This window comes from Scatophagus argus, chromosome 21 (assembly GCF_020382885.2).
Source record: "Scatophagus argus isolate fScaArg1 chromosome 21, fScaArg1.pri, whole genome shotgun sequence".
Classification (NCBI taxonomy): Eukaryota; Metazoa; Chordata; class Actinopteri; family Scatophagidae; genus Scatophagus; species Scatophagus argus.
Window position 1 is genome coordinate 8,460,693 of NC_058513.1, and position 17,997 is coordinate 8,478,689.

The window sequence follows — 17,997 nt, forward strand, 5'->3', positions numbered from 1 at the left end:
GTGTCTGTCAGGTGAATGGCCAGAATGTGGTGAAGGTTGGCCACCGACAGGTGGTCAACATGATCCGACAGGGCGGCAACAGTCTTATGGTGAAAGTTGTGATGGTTGCACGAAACCCTGAACTGGAAGACACTGCTCGGAAGAGAGGTAAGACTCAAATTTTCCTCCTATGTTTACAATGTGATGATAAAAACTGATTGCATGTTTACGTCACTCTAAAAGATTTTTGAAATGTGGTTGTCTTTGGTGACTGCATGTTTATAAGAGAATACTAAACATTAAGTCTGAATTTGGCTGGCTTCCCTTGGCAGCCCCGCAGCAGACTAAAAGACTGACTCCTCCTGCCATTGCCCTGCGCTCTAAGTCGATGACATCAGAGCTGGAAGACATGGGTAAGATGATTGAGAGGACTGAATACAGAGACTTTTAAGCTTCTCTACAGGATGATATAGAGTACCGTGGCATTATTAGAGACAGCATTAAATATTAACTGAATTGATGCAGAAAACCAAGAAAATTATCCGGTATACAGTAGGTATGATTTCATTTGCTTTCATTAGCAATAGTTTGATGGGGAATTGGCTTTTTGATTCATTTGCACTTTTGATATTCCCTGTGAAGATGAAAGGTGATAATTAAACACTTTAGAGACATAAAAACAATTGCATGTCGTGAAATGATTTTTGTCTGGTGCTATCAGCTGCAAACTGCTCTTTGTTTCTTTTCCTTCTGAACCAAATGTGCTGCACACAGTGGACAAAGGTGGGAGAATCATGGATTTGTGTATTCTCATTATCATTTTCGTCCCCATCACCATTCCTCTCATCACATCAGTATTCACACCATCACGTGTTTGAGTATGTATTTCATCCTTTCATCTGCTTAATACACACGACTACATTGCAGTTCTAGTCACACCTAATTTCTGTTTCCCAAATAATGTATGCTACAGCTGCCTCTCCATGGAAAAAGAAAGCAGGTGAATATCAGCCTTTATCATTAAGCCTATCAGCCCCTGAGCTTTAATTAAAAGCCAGCCTGTTTGATGCTCTTTTTTCTCCTCCTTTTTCAGAATACGACTCTTCTCAGGGCCCTGATAAGAAGAGGACAGTCTATCAGATGGCACTAAGTAAGAAATCACTCTCACTGCTCTTGTCATACTGTAAAAGGGTGTTTTTAAACCTTGAGGGGATAGGAGGGAGGTCACTGAAATCCTCCCTTTCATGTTGTCGTATTTATTTTATGCTTCCTCTCACCATCTCTCTTACATTTCTCTTCTGCCCGGCCCATGCTTGGGCCTTTTTTTCAGACAAACTAGATGAAATCTTGGCTGCTGCCCAACACACTATTACATCAGACAACCAGGGCCAAAGGGGTCATGGAGGGAAGAGGGACCGGAGCAAGAGCATTGTTCCCAATGTCTCCAATGAGGTACAGTTGGGAACTGGAGGGAAATGATCCTCTTTTTGGTCGTTACCATAACTTATGGTCCTGCTGGTTTTTAAGACTCCAGTTCCATATTTCCAAAATATTGACTAATACTGAAAAATTATGGACCTTTCTGCCAGCCTATTATCAGATTCACCTATACAACAGAGCTTCTTCACTGCTTTAGGATGTATCACACATTTGGTCATGGTACTGACTAATGCCAGCAAAGATTCCTATCTATAAAGCAGCTCGGTCTTGGTCTAGCTTCTTTTTTTTTTCTTTTTTTCTTTTAAGTCAGTGTGTTCTACAGTGTTTTACAGAAAATGATAATGGACCCCCCCACACCAAAACATTTGTTTAAGTGTGGATCTTTTTGTGTCCATTCATCTATGCTCTTTTGTCTGGTAAACTAATATTCAGACTTATTGGTTCATCTGTTTTGCATCACACTGTAAATCAAATCAATATCAGCTTAACAGCCAACAGGGATTTGACTTGATTATATCTGAGTAAATGTCTCCTCTCTTTACCCTCTCCTTCCTTCAAATTCTCTTTTACTCCCCTTCAAAATGTGTTTGAACCCTGAAGCAACCGTATGAACAGCAGTCATCAGTGAGTATGGTGCAGCACGGATCAGGTTTTGGCTACAACCAAGCTCATTTTCAACCAGGCCACAGTCAGCATGCAGTCATGATGCGTCAAAAATCTATTGGTAATAGCAATTGTTATGAAAAGATTTCTGACTGTTCAATACATGAGCCTCTTCCTAAGTGTCTGTAACCGCTTGTGTACTTGTTCTCAGGTGTAACAGAAGAGGAAAGACAGTACCTTCATCCACCTGCTATGAAACTGGCTCGCAGCCTGTCAGTGCCAGGACCAGAGGAAATCCCCCCACCCCCAAACACATCTGCCCCAGAACCGCCTTTATCTGCAGGGCCGCATCCTGTGAGAGGGCCTGCCATGCCCATACCTCCAGTATCTCAAGCCCACTATCAACTTCACTCCCAACCAGGTCATCCTACTCAAGCAGGCTGGGAGAGGGGAGGATCAGGTGGGATGAACCAACAGGTTATGGTCCCCACTCTCCGTAGACAATCAGAAGGACTGTGTGTCAGAGAGACGGAGGCACCCAGGAGAGGCGGTGGCAAGATGGGAGGGTTAAGGAGAGGTTACAGCAGCGCTACACCACCGACAAGTGCTAAGCCTAAGGCTCAACAAGCACCACAACATCACCCACATGTAGCCAACCGAGAACAGGGTGGAGGAGCTGCCAGGGGGGCAGCCAGGAGGGGTGGTCGAGGAGCCCTGATGAAGCAGTCAAAAGTGGAAGATGGGCTAAGACAGCACAGAGGAAAAGGAGGTGCAGCCAAAGAGAAGAGTTCCATCCCAATCCCCACCATCATTGTCAAAGCGCCCTCTACCAGCAGTAGCGGCCGAAGCAGCCAGGGTAGCAGCATGGAAGCTGAGCCCTCCCACGATGCAGAGGACCACACCTCAGCAGATGCAACCTCAGACAGTCCCAACGCTAGTCTACCCTCACCACTAACCCCCTCGCCACCTCAGCCCCCGACACCCACTTCCTTGCCTTCATCAACTGTTGCCTCATCTGTTTCCTCACAGCAAAACCTGGAAAACTTGGATTACACTTCACCATTTGGTACAGCCTTTGGAGGAGGAGGAGGGGCACGCAGGGAAAGGGAACGTTTCCGAGATATGAGAAGAAAAAGTGCTTCTTTCTTTCTGTCATCTGAGGAGGACATCCAAGGAGAGGCAGGAGGAGGAGCAGGGGAGGGAGGAGGGGCACTAGGGGTAAGAATTCAGCCTTTACAGAGCTCACAAATGGAGGTACCCACCCCTCGTTTACGGCCCTCCAAGTCTATAGATGAGGGCATGTTTTCTGGAGACAGCTATGTCAGCTATTCCAGCAGCATGCCCCCGGCCTTTGGCCTGCCTGAGTATTCTTCCCCTCTCCTCAGTCAGGATGGACAGCCTAAGTCAGCTCCCTCAATGTACGGCACCCAGTCCACTACTACCTTCATCCACCCGCTCACAGGGAAAGTTCTGGACCCCTCATCTCCACTTGGTCTGGCCCTAGCTGCAAGAGAGAGGGCCCTTAAGGATGACCGCAGAACGCGTAGAGAGGAGAGACACTTTGGTCGGCAACTGTCCACAGTGGGAGCATTTCCTACCCCTGTTCAGACCCCAACTCCTTCCCTTTTTGCAACACCTACACAATCAGCCTACACGTCCCCAGTGTCCCTCCACCTAAGCTCCCCTACTGCCACCACCTCTCCAGCATCTCTGAGTCGACCACAGTCACCAAGGATATTACGTTTGGGAGGAGGAGGTGGGGAGAGGATGGAGAGAGAAAAAGAGGGAGGACCCAGAGAGGGTCTTAGAGTTCGCTTTTCAGAGGACAGAACCAATCAGTATTCAACCCAGTGTTATCCACAGAGCCCCAGGGAGAGAGAAAGAGAAAAGGAGGTGTACGACAGTAGACCGGCTCCACCCATACAGCCTCCTCCACCACCAGCTCAGCCTGCACCCCGCAGACCTTCCTTTCTGCAGATGGAAAGCACTCCCCACACCAGCTACATTCCTCAATACACTGTCCCCACAGCCCCAGCACAGACACATGAAGCTATGGATGAAGCAAGAGCCGGGGTGGGCAGTGGTCTAGGACTGATGATTCTCCCTCCACCAGCCCCCTCAATAGATGCAGATGATGAGTTTGTCTTTGCAGATCCCTTGCCCCCTCCTTTACAGTTTGCCAATGGTAAGAATGAGAGAGTCCAGGAGTTTCCTCGGCAACATCAACATCCGAGTCAACATGCTCCACCTCCTCCACCCCCTCTTCCATCTACCAAGCCCACAAACGCTACTCAACCCTCTTCACAGGGTGGTGACTCTGCTGCCTCCAGCCTTACCTCCTATGACAGTGAGGTGGCCAACCTTACACAGTCAGCTCTCTCTCCATCTTATCCATCCCCACAGATATTTCCCTCTTCCTCCTCTACCACCACCGCCATTGCTAACACCACCTCTAATGCAGCTTTGCCTGCCACATCACTACAGAGACCCCAGCCCATGTCCCATTCTCACCCCTATTACAGCAGCTCTAATGACTCCTCGGTAGGTTGTCACACCCCAGCCCAGGACAGAGGTACAGCCACCCTCTCCACCACCATGACCTATGCTACCACTACCATGATAGCCTCTGCTGCTGCCTCCACCACCACAACCTCACCGTCATCCTCTGACTACAGCATGACCATGGCTGGGCCAAAGGCTGGTCTCAGCACAGGGGGTAAAGCTGCTGACCACACCCATCACCCTACTATTGTACCCAAGAGTGGAGACTGGCAGGATGCTGTGGTCGATTCTGGGATTGAGGAGCTGGACAGTCACAGCAGTAGTGATCACCATTTAGAAATGCTGGGATTGAGTGGGCTGAGAGAGAGGGCAGGGATTGGAGACGGGCGAGGAGGAGAGGGAGAGAAAGGAGGTGAGCATCAGGATCCATGCACAACCTACTCAGGTGGGCAAACTTTCGAGGTGCAGAGCGCCAAACTGGCAAACCCTGTGTTTCCAAAGATGACTCATTACAAAGAGGGAGGGGGGAGGGGGCTGTCTGTAGCACTACGTAGGCAGAACAGCACCAACCCTGCTCCTTTACAGTTGCATAGACAAATTAACCCAGAAGATGCCAGGTTAGATGGCATTCTTGTGGATGAAAGGAAGCGTAAGGAGGGTCAAGCAAAAGTTGGGGATAGCTTTAGCTCCACTCTGGCTGCCTGCTTAGAGAGGCCAATGGACACTCGGTCGGTGGATTGGGCTGTGGTTGGGGAACATGAGATAGGTGGAGGCCGAATGCAGAGAGATGGTATGGTTTTGGAGGGACGCAGACTTCATTCACCTCTTTCAGGTGTGAAGGCCAGCATCATCAATGAACTAAGCTCCAAACTGCAACAGATGAGTAGCATGAAGAGCATGGATGACTGGAGCCACACTCCAAAGTCTCCCACCATGCATAGGTTTGTTTGTTCTCATTAGCTACTTGATATTAAGATGAAAGCTTGCACATCTTCTTTTTTTTAACTAAAGATTGTTGATAATTAAAGATCACGGGTACATTTTGTATGTCTTTCAGGTATTCGGCAGATTTCACTGATGCATTTCACAGCCCCCCAACTGGCCGCTCCACCTCACCATTACCCACCTCCTCCCCACAGCATCGTCAAATCCTGACACCAAATCTGTCAGCCACCCCTTCTGTCTCTCCTTCCCCACAAGTTCCAATTCAGCGCAACTGGACGCGCTCCCCTTCTCCACAGATGCCTTCCTCTCCAGTTCATTCACACCCTCCCCATTCCCCAACCTACTGCCCATATCCTACTTCACCAAAGCATCGGTCCAAGATGCGCAGGCAAACTTTTGATTTTCAGTGCAGTCCAACTAAGGAGATGCGGTCCTCGGTCTCCAGGCGCCGGGCTCCCAGCCCTCTTATTTATAATACTGAACAGCCAAATCCCACCCCTCCCAGGCCTTCCTCTCTCCCAATTCTTCCCAGTACACCTGTATACAACAACCCCTTCGACTTCCCTGGGCCTCTCACACCTCCTTCACCCGGCCTCCCTCTAGATACCTACAAGACTTCAACTCCTCCACTGTTCTCCCCATCTGGAGTTCCAAGTCCAAACCCCCTGCTTGTTTCCCGCTCTCTTTCTCCCACCCATTTTCTCTCTGGCGCCTCCTCCCCCATGCACCTGCCCCCCAGCCCATCCTGCCTCAACTATCCCCATCTCACCCCACCTCCACCAGCCAAACCCTTTGCTGTCAAGCCCCTGCCCTACTGGACCAAGTACGATGTGGCTGACTGGCTGGCTTACCTGAACCTGGGTGAACACAGAGAGCGTTTTATAGACAATGAGATAGATGGATCACATCTGCCTTCTCTCACAAAGGATGACTTCTTGGACCTCGGAGTGACACGTGTTGGACACCGAATGAACATCGAGAGGGCGCTGAAGAAACTCACTGACAGGTGAGAGAGGACTAATAGACTCTGGAACACGTAGCGGCAACGAGGTCAAAAGGTCAAAAAGGAAGCACCGGATGGTGAAGGAAAGTCAAAGTGTCTCATTCCTTCTATACAAGATAGCCGGACCATCCCCTTTTTGTTTATTAGATGCATATAGCTCGATATGTTATCCTATCTTCCCTCAATCCCTTTCTCTTTATTAATCTATTTTATCAACCCTATTAAGTTTGCGTTTTTATTTTCGCCCATTCTTATTCTATCATTTGCCCTCCTTCTCTCCCCAGGCGGCTCTCTTCTCCTTTGCATGTCACTACTTCTCCCCGAGACACAGACTGAGAGAGTGAAGGGGTGATTCAAAGATGAAAGAAAGGGAGACAAACAAATTGACAAAGATGAACATTAACAGAAGATGTGCAAGAGAAGAACAGTGGACATCAACAGGTTATGTTGAAATAAGCCTAAGGGCTGAATGTATGGAGCAGTATATTCTTGCGGTTCTGCTCTACATGTAGAGTATACTATTTATGGAAGTTGTGACTACTAGTCAAGAAAGAAAGGATATGAAGAAATTAAGAATATCATGCTCTTGAGTGGAAAATATATTTTAAAACTTTTGATGGACAGGCATTTAATTAACACACTGATTTGTTCTGTAAAAGACAAACACACACACACACACATCCTCACACACACTGGCAGATTCTCACGCCATCTGCTGCTTAACAGCACTGAAAAAACTTCAGTCTGAGTTTAAAGAGCTCCAAGTTCAAAAGTTGCTGCTTAAAGGGTAAATCCCAATAACATGTTACTGGTTGTGGGTGAGTCAGAAACACATAGGAGTCACATCCTAACATCATTTTTGTAGCTTTAAGCAGACGAGAGTATCAAACGGCTGTGAGTTGTGAATCCAAATTTGAATACGAGAGAAAAGGTTCCGTTTGTAAATCATGATAAAAGAAAATGGTAGACAACAATAGTATTCTTTTTATATAATTGCCATATTTCCCCAAAGTTGGCCCAATAGGCTTTGTATGTGTGTACTTTGCAAGCACTAAATATATCTTACGTGTTAAACAGGATTCACAATTATTAGAACCATTTGTTTTGTACTAAATGCCGATCACAATTATTCATTTCAAACTGGTCAGGGTATTATTAATTGTTGAATTCAAGTTGTGCATAATGAGGACATACACATATCGAGAAAATATTGTTGTGAAATGGCCTTTTGTTATTTAGCTGACTATTCTATAGAAAGATAAGGAAATATTGGAGAGGAACTGAAAAATGGTTGTGTGTCATTTGAAACTGCAAATCATCTTTTCTTAGACTTTATTGGTATTTATGGCCGTAGCACAGGTCAAGGGATGGATCCGTCCACTTTGATGCCATAATGTTGACCGCCCTCTCTCACACAGTAGGTGCAGTGATCAAAAAGGGCTTTTTACTGCTTCTCTGTCTGCCTGACTTCCTCAACCTTCAGCCTTTGTGAGTCTGTGAGTCTGATTTTGTGCGTGTGAGTGTTCGTCAGCCTGCATTGGTGGCCAAATGCTTTCCCTGACCTACACCTTTCTCTTTCTAATGCCTTTTCCAAAACACATTTATAATGGTCATAAAAGAGTGCTTTTTTTTTCTCACTAGCTGACAATCCCAATGGTTCCCTGTTCTGCACATCAACCTCTGAAAAGATGTATTCTGACCCAAGGTTTTTTCAGAGTGTGAACACTGTATATGTTACGTAGAGGAGAACACGAATGCCCTGGGTTTTTTAAACATGCCAGTTTAACCATTCCCTGCAGTGAATTCAACTGTAAGGCAAAAACACATCCTTTATAGATCTATATGTAATGATGACAATGATAACATAAAAATATAGTATAATAAAGATAATATTAAGTATGTAAACATTTTTAAGAATCTTTGTCTTCCAAATAGTGTGGACAAATTCTTTGAAGCTTTGTTTTGTTTATATTTCATTTTGGGTTTTTCTGTAAATGCTTTCTATACTGCTCGCCCTGTGATGACCCCAGTGAAGCTGACATATGTTAGTTAATGCGTCTTCTTTCTATGTGAGTTTAAAATTATGACTCTGTATTCTCATGCTAAGTTGCCTAAATGCGATCTCATGATGGACTATTCTGAGGAGTGAAAGGACTGAGCAGTAGTGTAGAAAGCATTACTTCCTATGATTTAAAAGAGTATTTTAGGTCTAGTGAAATGCATAATGAATATGACGACATTATGAGCAGAGATATGCAGAGATAAAAGGTATATATATATATAAAATATATATATATATATATATATATATATGAAGATTTTCTTAAAATACAGTATATACTGATAAACAATATGATAGCAGTACAACTAAGGTGTTGAAATAAATGCTAAAATGAACTATGGCCATGTTGTGATTCTGTTTTTCCATGGATTCCCTCTTCTGACAGATTCACATAATGATCCAATTTAAAATGTTGTGTTTGAATTGAGTCATTTGGCAGCAGCTCGTCTCAGCCCTGCGGTGGTTGAACACAACATTGTTTTCAGGTCCTGGATGATTTTCCCATCAGGCTTGATGAGCCCATCGGACAAAAGAGTAGAACTCACTGGGAGGGAGAAGATGAGATGGCTTAATTCAAAGCAAGCAATGGCTGCATTCATGCAGAAAACCGAAAGACATCTGTATGGCATTAAAAACAATGAAAAGCAACTTGGAAGCAGATGTATGTAACACTGTTTGCTAGCATGGTGGCCGGTTCAGGATTCATTATAGAAAATTATGAATACAGTGCTGTTATTTTTTTAAACTTTGTGCCAGTTGTCCAGGTTGCACCTTCTTTGCATTTCTCTAATTAACGGTCTTCTCATCCTTAACAGTATTACAGATCACAGGGCTCTTCTCACAAGCTGCCATTTTTCTTGCCACAGTTGGAAAAAAATCCTTCCACAGCACAATACAGAGAGATATGCACCAGTCTTCCAGAGGATGTTTTTTCAGTTTGTGTGGAGAGCGCTGTGTGGCATGCTGGACCAAAATCTCACGCAGGTGTTCATTTGGGTTGAGATCTAATGACTGTGAAGGCCACCTGCAGCATATCGTCATCTAGCATCTGGATTTGTTATGGTTTTTCACTCATTTAATCAAGGTTTTCCTTGAATTTGTCATCCTTCTGTAGTTTCAGTGGAGGCTGAGGAAACATGGAGCCACTGATTCTGAAAACTGATGCCTCTCTAGAAATGTAATTTTCCAAAGCTGTGAGAACCACAAACAAATTTCCATTTACCTCTACTGTACAGCAATCTCAAGGGCATATCTCAAACCCTAGACATCTAAAATGTGGGAAATATAAATCTCTGTAGGGGGGGGGATACGATCTTAATTTATTTCAGATGAAATTCATTGTGATCCTTGGTGTGAAAAGTACGAAGAAACTACAAATAATCCAATACTGTTAATAAAAACACAGAAATAACTTAAAAAGTCAAGTAGAATGACTACATTACTTATACTTTTTATTACTTCTTTTTGAACAGTGAATGCAGTTGCCTTGACATTTAAACATGTCAAGGCAACTTATTTGAATATCTGGTGTCATAAAACCTGAAAGAACAAGTATCTAAAATAAAGCCTCTGCAGCTACAAGTGAGAAACAATATCTCTTGAAATGTGGGTGGTGAACATGATCTGGATATACTGTTAAAAATGTGTGCATCTTTAAAAAAAAGTCTAATTCTACACTGCCTTTATTGGAAAAAGACTGAGAAAGACAAACCAGATTGAAACAGTGGTAAGTGAGCTGTAACTCTGGGATGATGCTGGTGTTCTCCTGTAACTTCTGGCCTTTTATATAGAAGAGTAAATCCCAGAGTCAGTAAACAGTGTATGAACATGTTCTTTCTAGGCCTGATCACAGAAAGAATGACAGGTCACACAGGGGCACAGGGTAATGTAGCCTTTCATGGGACACCCTCCCTCACCTCCCCTCTGCTGTCACACACACTCACTAATAAGCTCACATGACTCTCTGCCATACTAACACGATTCTGAGACCAGCCGACGGTCAAAATGAAGTTTCAGCATCTCATTAGCACCATACTGAGAGAGACAGAGGGAGGGACGGGCAGGGAGAGAGAGAAGGAGGGGGATTGTTCCAGCTGTTTTTTGTTTTTTTTCCAACAGCAGAGTGGAGAGAAAGTGAGAGGGGGGGATAGTCAAAGAGGAGCTAAAGAGCCTAATAGGGAGGAAGCCAGAGAGTAAAAGAAGCAAAGTATGGGGTTAAAGTAAGAAACAGAAGAGAAAGAGGAAGAGGAGTTCATCCTGGTATGACTGTGAACTAGAATATCACAACTGACGGGGGAGGAGAACAAGAAAGGTGAGTTTCTTCCTCCCTCTTTGTCTGCCCTGAAGCCAATTAGCAGTGGAGTGATTACCATGCAAATGCTCTGGTTTGTTTAATTTTTTTTTTCTTTGCTTGCACTCTCGGTGTCTCACGCCCACTTTCAGATCAACATCGTGTGTGTGTGTGTGTGTGTGTGTGTTTAACTTTAAGTGCCAAGGGAAAATTAGGTCAGAGCGAGAGAGAGAGAGAGAGAGAGAGAGAGAGAGAGACAGAAGCATGTGTTAGAGGAGGAGAGGCACACTGGGAGAGGGGGAGACGGACAGAGAAATGGAGAGAAATCCTCAGCAAGCCCTTGAACTACAGTAACAAGTGGTCACTTGAGTAATCACTGGTGATTCAGAGAGAAATGTAAGTGCTGGTTTCTCCCAGGCAAGACTGCTCTGTTACCACTTTTTGCTTCTTTACTGGCTTGCAGAGTTGTTTTAGCATTAAAATCCTTTGATATGAATGCTTATGTGTGGAAAAACGAGGGGATGAGTCCTGTTTCAAACCTTTTCCTTTCCTCTGCATAGGCAACAGCAGAATCAAACAGAGGGTAATGTCTAAAAGTCAGATCTAACCCTACTGTGCTTCCGCTTGCAGAGAAAAAAAAAACTGAAATAACAGAATAATATGAAGACCAGTAAGCCAAGGGAAATAAAATTCTCGATGAGCATGACTCTCTGTCATGCTCAGTCTTGTGATGAGGTGTGGTTAGTCATTTTCAGATTACTCAGCCAGCAATGTGTCAGTGTTTTAGCCGGACAGAAATAGGCCCTAATGTGTCCTATGCATGTTTGTGCATGCACCTCTTGCATTTTGTTCAATCTGCCTTCTCCTGCTTGTGCATCCACCGCTTGCGCTTTGCTCTACACGCTGAGTAAAAATGTCTGGTATCTGGACATTTTATCCCTTTTAAACACTGCATTCCAATTTGTTTGCCAAATCAGAAATACACCCCTGTTGCACTCTTGTGGTCGTGATCTCCGAATCAAACGGCGAGAGGAGTCAGAGTGGAAGACAGTTGGTTCTAAAGGGCCTCGTATTAGTCAGAGCAAAGGGAAAGATGACCTTTCTCTTACTGTTTATTTTGGGAAGGCAACAGGAAGAATGCCGGAGCAGCTGTTCTATTCCTGCTGGCAGATCCCACCCCTGTGAATTCTAGTCTGCCACTGCAATGACACTCCCCTTACTCATGCAGGGGATTTGAATGTGTCCAAGCCCTGTACAGTGTAAATAACACCTCATCAGGGTAGTCTAAGTTGTTATGGCAATAAGCTGAGCACAACACAACACACAAATACACTGCAGGGTTTCACCTGCCAATTATTCCCTATCAGAGATGCCTGCCATACAGGGTGAATGGCTCTGCTTATGAGGAAGTCACCCTGCTGCATCTGAACGCTATACTGTGCAGACATTCAACCTGTTGCATGCTAATCACTGTCACCTGTCTGCCAATAAAAAGCTGTCTTTCTTTGCTTGTTGTTCATTGTAACCAGTCTGGCAACTCTCTCGTGTAGCACAAACAGCTATCTCTTGCTTTCTAAAACAGAAACTTTCTCGATAATGGCGAGCCTTCCCAAAGAACCGCCTGAGGATCCCAAGAAACAGAGTTTCTGGATGGTGAGGATTATATTCATGATCAAATCTAAGAAAATTAATCAAAAGCATGCTCCTGTGTGTGTGTTTGTGTGTGTGAATGTACCACTGAGGCTGGTTAATCTTACACATCATGGCCATCTTTCCTCCTCTCAGCCAGGGAATTATGTGCGTACAGTGCACAGAACTGAGCAGTCCTTCCAGGCATGCAACGACATCGTGGCGTGCTTCGTAGAGAGAGCAAAGTTAGAGAAACAGTATGCCCAGCAGCTCAACCAGTGGAGCAGCAAGTGGAAATCCATAGTGGATTCTCGTAAGTATGCGAAGCTGCGTGATGAAGAGCCTTGGTGGACTACAAACAGAGAACATGCAATCCCAGGCCTTTTTGATCATGTCAGCTCTCATTAAGTTAAAATTACTGCTTGATTCTTTTTAAATGGCTTCATCTGTGCTTGTTTGAAACTTTCAAGTAGACAAATGGAGGTCGTTATTTCTCTGTTGGTTCCATGACTCACCTCTGTGCTCTCTGTCATGTCATTCCTCTGTCTCTTTTTTTTTTTCTTTCCTTCCCCAGGGCCACTTTATGGCTCCCTCATGAGGGCGTGGCAGTGTTTTTTCACCTCCACTGAGCGTTTGTCCACCCTCCATTCCTCCATCTCCCAGTCACTCATTACAGAGGAAGGGGACCGGATAAAGACCTGGCAGAAGGAAACATTTCCCAAGAAAATCTTCTGTGGGTTCAGGGAGAGTCATGACAACAACACAAGTTTTTCACGTGCACAGAAACCCTGGTCCAAAAAGATGAAGAAGGTCTAGCATTTGTCATTTAAATTCATCAATGTGTGTGTGTGTGTGTGTGCGTGCTCTGGTGATCATAACATAACACAGCAATGGTATTTTGATGCAACATTTTTATTCAAGCTCCACTTGCTATCTTTTTCCACTTTGTCTTCATTAACAAATGGAGTTTGTAAACTCCTTCAGTTTGTATCTCCATCTGCTGATAAATACCCTGAGATGCAGTTGGCAACAGATAGCAAATGGAGATAACATGCTAATGGGGGTGAGCTTTAGAGATGCTATTAGTCCATTTTTTTGACCTTTGGACAGAGCCAGACTAGCAGATTCTCCCTTGTTTTCAGTCGTTGTGCTAAGCTAAGCTAATCATCTACTGGCCATTGCTTCAGATGTAGTGGACAGTAAAGAGAACGCTAATAAGCTTATATCCAGAGCCTTTCCTTAAAGTAAATAACAAGTTTGTATGTGAATGTGCATTCAACAGCTGGAGAAGGTCCGAGTCGCATATCACAAGGCCTGTCAGAGGGAGCAAACGGTGCTCGACAAAGAGAAACAAGCAAACGAAGACTCGGAGATGAGTCCAGAGAAAAAGCAGAAAATCACAGATGCCAGAGAGAAGGCCACAGAGGAGAAAGAAAAGGTGAGGAGAGATGCGAACACACTGCACCACTCCACTCCAATTCTGAATCACGACACGCCATGAAGTTAAACACATAGCATTCCAATTAAGTTTTGTTGGCCTGCTGCATGTGGTGATATTTATTCAGTTGAGGAATCATCCACTCTAAACACGAGGTCCAGCCTTAAATTTCTGTTCCAAACATTTCCCTTATATAGAGATGTGTTATTGTTACACCACTCAGTGTTTATGGAGCCCAACATGGGAACAGTAAAGAGCACCAGATGATTTATACATTTTAGAAACCCAGTTGATGTTTTTATCTGAGGGAGGCACCTTCTCAGCGTAAAACTGTTCTTGTGACCTGCCTGCAGTACAAAGAGCACTATGAGAAAATGCTGGAGGATGTGACGTCCTACACACCTCGTTACATGGAAGAGATGGAAGCCATTTTTGAACAGTCACAGGAAGAGGAGAGAAAGAGGATCAGCTTCCTAAAGCAGGCCTTCCTCTCCATCCACAGACATCTTGACATCACCAACAATGAGAGGTGAGCAGCACTCTGGGTGTTAGTATAATGAGTGTGCATCATGGGTTATTAAGATATGGTATGTAACATTTCCTCATTAAATTGTCATTAAAAATGACTAAATCTTTGCATTATGTACTTATGCTCCTAACAATATTCAAACTCAGAGGAATCTGTAATGTTATTCAAGGTAACGGTGCGTTTCATTTGCTTGCCGCTAACTTCCAGGAGAGAATCAGAGTGAGGAAGGAAGTCAGCGAATTTAACGTGAATGAAACTTTAAAACATGACCTTGTCTGTTAGCATTTCCGGTAGATTTTCATCAGCAGTTGTGGTTGTTAATAAAGAAAACCACTCCCATGATCCCACGCTATGTCATTATGTCAGCAAACTACGTCTTTTGTTTTCATTTTGTTTTGACTGGGAGACCTCTAGTGTCAGAAATTGTATACTATGTGTTTAATGTACAGCAAGTGTTTCTGACTATTTACTGTGTAATGACAAACCAGCTCTGTGTCCCTGTGTCAGTGTGAAGGCAGTGTACAGCGATCTCCACCACACTCTGATGTCCATCAGTGAACAAGATGATCTCAAATGGTGGAAGAATAACCTCGGTCCTGGCATGCCCACCGACTGGCCAAAGATTGAGGTTTGTTAAAAAGTTTGACTCCAACACACAGAGGTAAAACAATACATGCACTTTTGGAACAACCACATTAAAACAGTGGGCAATAGAGCTTAATAAAACATTAATATGTAGCCTACTAAGATAAGACTTTATTGATCTCCGCTAAATCATGTCTTGAGCACACATAAAAACCAATCAAATCAATGTGTGCAATGCACATTTAATATTGATTGGAGGAAACAAGAGGTGGTGCAAATTCAAACACGAGAGCCAATCAAAAACGAGTCCAAACTGACCAATGAATGGAGCCTGTGTAGGTGCATACAGTTAAGCCATCCCACCTTTGATGGTGTTGTGTTCAACTTTGTCCCAATGGTTTGCCTGAATTGCACTTGCTGGAAATATGTAAAAAATAAGGTTTTCCTGCACATGATGAACATGCAAAGTAACACCATTAATTTTATAGACATATGAGTTTTTTACTGAAAAAGAATACATTTGGATGCATTTGATTAGTAACTATTAATTTATTTGTAATTTTTGTTTTGTAATAGTATGTTTCTTGTTGTTACATCAGTTAAAGAAATACCGGTACATGGTTTTTCATGTTGTTTGAAAGCTATATAAACAGTTTTCTGATTTCACTCAGCCCCAAAATAGCCTCAAGTTTTGATATTTACAGTATATTATTATTTTTAGCTGTTTTGGTTGATTAAAGTGTTGATAAATTTGAAATTTTTATATCTTCCATCAGGAATGGGTCCCACCAGTAAAAAAGCTAAACAGAAAGAAGAGAGAACAGAAAAGAAAAGAGAGCCGACCGTGAGTTGTTCAGTGTACTGATTTCAGTGTACAATAGCTAAATTAAATGAACAGTGTACATTTTAGTTCGAGTCATACTATTTTTTTCTTTTTCTTCTTCCATTAGTGTGATGATTGGGGGTGTGAAGGTGCGAGCTCTGTATGACTACGTGGGAGAGGAGGGTGATGAGCTGTCCTTTAAAGCAGGTGACACATAAAGTGTGATGTGATGACGCTCAGACGTATTTAGACATTAGTGTTATTCTCAATGTTAAAATTACAATAGGCAAGAAAAATTACAACCTTTGTATCAGTACAAATCTGAGTGGGAAGACAGAAATGCATCCCTCTGATTCTTCTGTACTAAAATTGAAATCTTTGTTTTTTGTTTTTTTTCACCTCATCATTTGGATTAGCACTAGAATCAGAGGTGTCTTCATGACAAACTTTTGTCTTCCCCAGATGTTATTGTTTTATCTTGCTGTATGATAGTGTTGTAGGTTTACCCGAGTATGAAAACAGATGTTTTGTTAATACAATGAAGAACAATTCACCAGAAATAAACTTCAGTATTATATATAGTTTTATTTTTTTTTTAATTCTGTATGATAAAATGTTTGAGAGAGTACTAAAGTAGTAAATCACAAAGTATTTCTTATTTTATACAGAATTAAGAAGTAGGTTAACAAATTGCACAAGCCTTATATTTAAAACAAATTTGAAGGGTTTATTTAGCACAGGCACCTAGTGGTCTCAACGGGAACAACATCTTAACGTCATTTTTTCAGTGGTTTTACTGTTGTGCTGTGTTTTTACTTAAACTCTGGGAGGTTATTCTATTTGAATTATAGCCAAAGTGTCAAAGAATGAGCAAGGTGGCCAGTTAACTCAATTAACTTCCATAAAGTTGGTTGTTAATACTTAGTAAACTAAAAATTACACATGCCATGACTCACATAACTTATTCTTAATTAAAACTGGGTTTTTAATATCATAATCTTTTCCCGTAATCCCAGGTGAAGTGTTCCTGAAGGTTGAGGAAGAGGACGACCAGGGTTGGTGTCGAGGAGTCCTGAGCGGAGGGAAGGAGGGCTTCTACCCAGCAAATTATGTTGAGGTTGTCGAGTGACCTCATTACCTAAACTTATTTCTTACAAAAAGTTAGTAATCAAATATTCAGAAAATAGCAATTGTTATTATATGTTGTCACACCGATTCTTGAGTCAGATAAAATTTTGGCTTTTCCCAGACATTTTTGAAATGTAAAATTTGTCAAAGCCTTAATACTCTAACCTACTTGAGTATATCTGCAATATGAATTAACTTATGAAAGACTAGAATGTCCTGTTTGTGCAGGAGATGTATGTGTGTGTGAGTGATTATGTATGTTTGCATGCATGTGTGCACATTAAGAGAAAACAAGAGGAGGATATTTATTTACAGCCATCATTCTGTCTGAGTTATTAGGTTCCTTTAATGAAGATAAGGCAATAAATGAGGTTTACCCAGGCACAGGTTTACAGCGTGTGCACACATGGTTAATGTTTACTTTATAAGTCATGTAGAAGCACACAGAATTTTGTTGGAGCGAAGGAAAGGATTTTCAAAATAAAAGTGCAGTTGTTTTGTCTCTGATTTGTCTTGTTGACAATTCTTTTCACCATGCTAGCTGTGTGGGTCTGTTTACAGTAATGCTGCTCAGTTGGTTGGTCCAACCATGAGTCTGTTGTGGATTAGTATGAAATATCTTATCACATATTAGGTGGATTCCCAACATGATGAATTATAATCACTTTGGTGATTGCTTAACTTGTTTTCCGCTATTGGCATGTAAAATTTTATAAGGTTCACTTCGTAAGTTTATGATGAATGACATTACCATCAGCCTCTGGTGTACTTTGTGTTTTATACTTACTAGTCATGTTAGCATGCTAGCATACTAAGGTGTGGAACACTGTAAATATTATAACTGATAAACATAATTTTGTTAGCAACAAACAAGAAGATAAACAAAAACAAAAAAAATGCTGTCTTTGGGTTTATTATTCCTTTTATTTTAGGTGTTTATTTATTTATTTTGTCTTTCCTCTTTACAAACACAATTGTCTAAAGTGACTTTCATCTTTTCCCATGCAAACACACATACAGTATATGAATAGAAACATACTA

At 42.7% G+C, this 17,997-nt stretch overlaps 2 protein-coding genes across 4 annotated transcripts in view; both read left to right on the forward strand.

Moving 5' to 3' along the window:
* The window catches only part of LOC124052964 (SH3 and multiple ankyrin repeat domains protein 1-like), a 29,566-nt gene extending 20,662 nt beyond the window's left edge, over positions 1 to 8,904 (forward strand). Inside the window, exons 18-27 of the mRNA XM_046377807.1 lie at positions 12 to 147; positions 312 to 392; positions 754 to 762; positions 953 to 979; positions 1,073 to 1,129; positions 1,310 to 1,431; positions 2,020 to 2,143; positions 2,234 to 5,465; positions 5,582 to 6,475; positions 6,757 to 8,904. Of these exons, the coding sequence (XP_046233763.1) occupies positions 12 to 147; positions 312 to 392; positions 754 to 762; positions 953 to 979; positions 1,073 to 1,129; positions 1,310 to 1,431; positions 2,020 to 2,143; positions 2,234 to 5,465; positions 5,582 to 6,475; positions 6,757 to 6,808 (4,734 nt within the window). The 3' untranslated portion in view covers positions 6,809 to 8,904. The remainder of the gene's footprint in view (positions 1 to 11; positions 148 to 311; positions 393 to 753; positions 763 to 952; positions 980 to 1,072; positions 1,130 to 1,309; positions 1,432 to 2,019; positions 2,144 to 2,233; positions 5,466 to 5,581; positions 6,476 to 6,756) is intronic.
* Positions 8,905 to 10,680: 1,776 nt separating this feature from the next.
* Positions 10,681 to 17,463, forward strand: LOC124052597 (protein kinase C and casein kinase II substrate protein 3-like). 3 transcript variants are annotated; one of them, XM_046377042.1, is made up of 11 exons: positions 11,084 to 11,220; positions 11,385 to 11,407; positions 12,407 to 12,477; positions 12,610 to 12,766; positions 13,028 to 13,263; positions 13,736 to 13,891; positions 14,245 to 14,420; positions 14,928 to 15,048; positions 15,782 to 15,849; positions 15,956 to 16,035; positions 16,845 to 17,463. In XM_046377042.1, coding segments are annotated over exons 1-11 (1,203 nt in total). In that variant the 5' UTR covers positions 11,084 to 11,218; the 3' UTR covers positions 16,958 to 17,463. The 3 variants fall into 3 exon arrangements, with proteins under 3 accessions (XP_046233000.1, XP_046232999.1, XP_046232998.1); XM_046377044.1 differs by lacking the exons at positions 11,084 to 11,220; positions 11,385 to 11,407 and adding an exon at positions 10,681 to 10,845; XM_046377043.1 differs by lacking the exon at positions 11,385 to 11,407 and having other exon boundaries at positions 11,066 to 11,220.
* The last annotated feature ends 534 nt before the right edge of the window (positions 17,464 to 17,997 follow it).

Coding starts and splice junctions, on each gene's coding strand:
- LOC124052597 (XM_046377042.1), top strand. Junction 13,892..14,244: donor CCACAGAGGAGAAAGAAAAG/GTGAGGAGAGAT, acceptor ACCTGCCTGCAG/TACAAAGAGCACTATGAGAA. Junction 15,049..15,781: donor CCGACTGGCCAAAGATTGAG/GTTTGTTAAAAA, acceptor ATCTTCCATCAG/GAATGGGTCCCACCAGTAAA.